General features: G+C 41.6%; 1 protein-coding gene across 1 annotated transcript in view; it reads right to left on the bottom strand.

Annotated features, from left to right (window-relative positions):
- Positions 1-5,575, bottom strand: part of FAM120C (family with sequence similarity 120C) — a 136,796-nt gene that overhangs the window by 67,606 nt on the left and 63,615 nt on the right. Inside the window, exon 11 of the mRNA XM_011992003.1 lies at positions 3,140-3,389. Coding sequence (XP_011847393.1) covers positions 3,140-3,389 — 250 coding nt within the window. The remainder of the gene's footprint in view (positions 1-3,139; positions 3,390-5,575) is intronic.

Here is a 5,575-nt window from a genome sequence, read left to right as displayed (position 1 = left end):
ATCCCAGAACTTTGGGAGGCTGAGACAGGCGGATCACCTGAGGTCAGGAGTTTGAGACCAGCCTGACCAACATGGAGAAACCCCATCTCTACTAAAATACAAAATTAGGGCTGGGCGCGGTGGCTCACCTGAGGTCAAGAGTTCAAGACCAGCCTGGTCAACATGGTAAAACCCCATCTCTACTAAAATAAAAAATTAGCCGGGTGTGGTAGCGTGCACCTGTAATCCCAGTTACTCGGAAGGCTGAGGCAGGAGAACTGCTTGAGCCTGGGAGGCTGAGGTTGCAGTGAGCCAAGATCACGCCACTGTACTCCAGCCTGGGCAACACAGCTATACTCCATCTCAAAAAAAAAAAATAAATAAATAAATAAATAAATAAAAACCTCAAAAGCAAATGCAACAAAACCAAAAATAGACAAATGGGCATAAAGGAAAAAGCTCCTGCACAGCAAAAGAAATAACAGAGTAAACAAACAACCTGCAGAATGAAAGAAAGTATTTGCAAAATATGCATCCAACAACCACAACAAAAATGCTTGCACCTGTATGTTTATTGCAGTACTATTTGCAATAGCAAAGGTATGGGATCAACCTAAATGTTCATCAATGAATGAATGATTAAAGAAAGTGATACACACACACACACACACACACACAGGAGTACTATTCAACCATCAAAAAGAATGAAATCATGTCTTTTGCAGCAACATGGATGGAACTAGAGGCCATTGTCTTAAGTGAAATAACTCAGAAAGTCAAGTACCACATGCTCTCACTTGTAAGTGGGAGGTAAATAATGTGTGCACATGGACACAGACAGTGGAATAATACACATTGGGGACTCAGAAGGGTGGGAAGGGGGTGAGGGATTGAAAATTACTTAATGGGTACAATGTATACTATTTGAGTGACAGCTACGTGAAAAGCCCAGACTTCACCACTATACAATATATCCATGTGACAAAAGGACACCTGTACCCCTTAAATCTATAAAAATAAAGTTTTGTTTTTGTTTTTGTTTTGAGACAGAGTCTCGCTCTATCACCCAGACTAGAGTGCCGTGGCACAATCTTGGCTCACTGCAACCTCTGCCTCCAGGGTTCAAGTGATCCTTCCTCCTCCCAAGTAGCTGGGACCACAGGCGTGCAGCACCACACCCAGTTAATTTTTGTATTTTTAGTAGAGACGGGGTTTTGCCATGTTGGCCAGGCTGGTCTTTAACTCCTGGCCTCAAGTGATCCACCCGCCTCTGCCTCCCAAAGTGCTGGGGTTACAGGTGTGAGCCACCACACCCGGCCTAATTTTGTTTGTTTTTTTGAGACAGAGTCTCACTCTGTTGCCCAGGCTGGAGTGCAGCGGCACAATGTCTGATCACTGCAACCTCTGTCTGCTGGGTTCAAGCGATTCTCCTGCCTCAGCCTCCCACATAGCTGGGATTACAAGCACCTGCCACCATGTCTGGCTAATTTTGTTTTTTTTTTCTTTTTCTTTGCATAGATGGGGTTTCACCATGCTGTCCAGGCTGGTCTTGAACTCCTGGCCTCAAGTGATCTGCCCACCTTGGCCTCCCAAAGTGCTAGGATTACAGGTGTGAGCCACCACGCTCAGCCAAGTTAAATTTTTAAAAGGCTTGTAAAAACGAAATACTTCTGGTAAACAAAGAACACTATATATCAAGTTTAAACAAATTGTGACTGACTGGAAAAGATACTTGATACACAAGCATAGACACATGCATGCACACTGAAATATAGAAAAGATATTTGCTACATGTGTATCTGAGAGTACACACAAACATATCTGACAAAGAACTTCTGTAATCAGCAAAATAAGACAAGTAACCTAATAAAAAATTTGCAAGACAAATAAAGAAGTACTTCAGAGAATGAGAAAACTCAAATGGCTAATAAGTATAAAAACAGAAGATCAACCTCCTCTGTAGTCAAATGCAAATTAAAATTAAAGATACTACTTGAAAATACTAGATTGGCAAAAATTAAGAAGTTTTATGATATTAGTACTGGCAATAATATGAGGAAATGAAACACGTATTGTTCACAGGAATATAAATTGGTGCAGCTATAATCTAGAGCAATTTGGCAGTATTTAGTGAAAAAGCTACATGCATATTTTACAGGATCCAGAAATTCTACTTCTCAGTATATACTTTAAACTGACTCAGGAATACAAAGAGGCATAGACATCTATGAAGAAATCCCTTGCAGCACTATTTGTAATAATAACCAAAGAACTGGAAACAATTATCTATCAATCAATAAATAAAATGCTGTGATATTAGTATTTGATAGAACACAACCCAACAGTGAAGAGGAATTATTAATATATGAATATGGACAGACCTCAAAAATAATATTGAGTGAAAAAAAGAAACAGGCTGGGCGGGGTGTCTCATGCCTGTAATCCCAGCACTTTGGGAGGCCAAGGTGGACGGATCACCTAAGGTCAGGAGTTCGAGATCAGCCTGGCCAACATGGTGAAACCTCATCTCTACTAAAAATACAAAATTAGCCAGGCATAGTGGTACATGCCTGCAATTCCAGCTACTTGGGAGGCTGAGGCAGGAGAATCACTTGAACCCAGGAGGTGGAGGTTGCAGTGAGCGAAGATTGTGCCATTGCACTCCAGCCTGGGTAACAAGAGTGAAACTCCGTCTCAATAAAAAAGGGAAAAAAAAAGAAACAATGAGATGTACAGCACAATATAATTCATGCCATAAAAGGAAAAAATTTTACCCATAGAAAATACCATAGACTGTGCACGAATATATGTATGTCTAAATAAATATATGGAAGATGGCTTGGAAGGACACACATCAAATACCCAAGAATAGATGACTATGGGTGAATAAAAGAAGGAAATTGGATCAGGGACGAGGACTGAACAAGACAAAAACTAAACTATCATCAAATATAAAAGAGGAGTCATGCATGGACTGATATGACCAAGGATCATAAACTGAGGAGGCTGTCTGAACAATCATTTTCGGTGTTTCTGGAGCATAAGCCAAACACAAAATAAAAATTTCCTCACCTTGAAATACCATAAAAGCAGATGCTTAAAGGAAATATTTTAAAAGTAAAAGACAAAGAACTGGCCACCTGCCTGTCAGGTAGCTTACCGGAGTACACAACACATGAGCAGCAGATGGGTGGGGACATTAGCTGGATTGAGCATACTGGGAGTGTCTGACTTCATACAGGCCAGGAAGGCCCGCATCCTTCTGTTCTTGTCTTCAACTGCTTTGCCTAGCCAGAGCTTCTTGAGGTTTGGGCAAGTCCATTCCCGAAATGTCAGTGCAGACACCAGCTCAGGGGTTTGAGGTGACTTCCCTTTATAGGCAGACCACTCTTTAAGGATCACTGAAGGAACTGGAAAACAGAAATTGAGGAAAAAGAGGCTCTAGAGAATCTCTTAGCATTTCTACAGCTAGCCACAGGACATTGACAGGCTCCATCGCATTTCAACTCCTAATTTTCTGTCACAATAATTTTTATTTTTAGCAGCAGGAATAGTACATGTTTATGAAGTGCTTGATATGCAAGTACTTTATATATATTATCTCATTTACTCCCCACAAAAAATCCTGAGTGGGAACTATTATGATACATTATCACAAAACAAAATGCTCATTTTGCAGATAAAGAAATCAAGGGGCCGGGGGTGGTGGTTTACACGTTTAATCCCAGCAATTTGGGAGGCTGAGGCAGGAGGATCGCTTGAGCCCAGGAGTGTAAGACCAGCCTGGGCAAGATGGAGAGATCCCACCTCCACAGAAAGTTTAAAAATTAGCTGGGTGTGGTGGTATGCACCCGTAGTCTGGAGGCTTAAGCCTGTCTCTTATACACATCTAGATGTGTATAAGAGACAGGTGGTGGGCAGATCACTTGAGCCCAGGAGTGTAAGACCAGCCTGGGCAACATAGTGAGACTCCGTCTCTACAAATAATTTTTTTTTTTTAATTAGCCAGGCATGGTGGCTCATGCCTGTAATCCCAGCATTTTGGGAGGCCGAGGTGGGCAGATCACTTGAGGTCAGGAGTTCAAGACCAGCCTGGCCAATATGGTGAAACCTCGTCTCTACAAAAACAAAACAAAACAAAACAAAAAAACCAAAAAACAAAATTAGCCAGGCATAGTGGCGGGTGCCTGTAATCCCAGCTACTCTGGAGGCAGAGGCAGGAGAATCGCTTGAACCTGGGAGGCGGATATTGCAGTAAGCCAAGATCAAGTCACCACACTGCAGCCTGGGCGACAGAGCGAGACTTTGTCTGAAAAAAAAAAAAAAAGTAACTTGGAGAAATAAATCAAGGTCCAATGTCACACATTTCTTAGTTACTCTGAATCTTATTTTTTCAGTAGATGCACGAGGCTAGGCAAGGAAAGAAGCACAAAGAAGAATTATGTAAATATCTGGCTTTATAATACACAATGAGATACCCCAAAAGACATTAAGATATTTCACAAAATTCTCGAAAAAATCAACATCTTTCAGATTTACAAAGGCAGGCTGGGCGCAGTGGCTCACGGCTGTAATCCCAGCACCTTGGGAGGCTGAGGTGGGCAGATCACCTGAGGTCAGGAGTTCAAGACCAGCCTGACCAACGTGGAGAAACCCTGTCTCTACTAGAAATACAAAATTAGCTGGGCGTGGTGGCGCATGCTTGTAATCCCAGCTACTCGGGAGGCTGAGGCAGGAGAATCACTTGAACTTGGGAGGCGGAGACTGCGGTGAGCCGAGATCGTGCCATTGCACTCCAGCCTGGGCAACAAGAGCGAAACTCCATCTCAAAAGAAAAAAAAAAAAAGATTTACAAAGGCATAACAGAGCAGGAAAACGTGGCTTCTATATATTTCTACTCCACCTCAGATTCCTCAGCTATGGCCTCCCTCTTCTATTTGAGATGTCAAGCATCTATTCAGTCACCCAAGCAAGAGACTTGGAAATCATTCCAAAGCCTTCTTTCTTTTCCATGTCCTACACATCTGGTTATTAACAAAGTCTTGCTGATTCTACCTCCTTATAATCCCTTCTAACTGTCCTGTTTTCTCTTTCACAGCAGTGGTTCAAATATTATCTTTGACCTGACAAGAGTCTCAAGACTGTTTCTACCTTTATCCTGTTTGGTCTCCCTCACACCCGTGCTCCACAACCACTAGAATGTTCTTATTTAAACAAATTTTTTAGTTTGAAATAATTATAGATTCACAGGAAGTTGCAAAGATAGTAGAGAGAGGTCCTGTGTACCCTTCGCCCAGTTTCTTCAATGGTGTTATCTCTTAAATAATTATAATACAACGTCAAAGCCAGGAAAGTGACATTGGTACAATGTAAGTGTGTAGTTCTATGTTGTATGGATTTGTGTAACCACCACCGCAATCAAGATACAGAACAAACCCATAACCACGAAGATTTTCATTGTGCCAACCCTTTACAGTCACAAACAATGACTTCCAGCACCATCCCTAACTTACGGAAACCACTAATCTATTGTCCATCTACAATTTTTTCATTTTGAGGACATCATATAAGTGGAATTATATAGTATACGACCTTT

Source organism: Mandrillus leucophaeus, unplaced genomic scaffold, assembly GCF_000951045.1.
Source record: "Mandrillus leucophaeus isolate KB7577 unplaced genomic scaffold, Mleu.le_1.0 Scaffold400, whole genome shotgun sequence".
Lineage (NCBI taxonomy): Eukaryota > Metazoa > Chordata > Mammalia > Primates > Cercopithecidae > Mandrillus > Mandrillus leucophaeus.
Note: the sequence above shows the minus strand (reverse complement) of the source record. Positions and strands in the feature narration are given on the sequence as shown.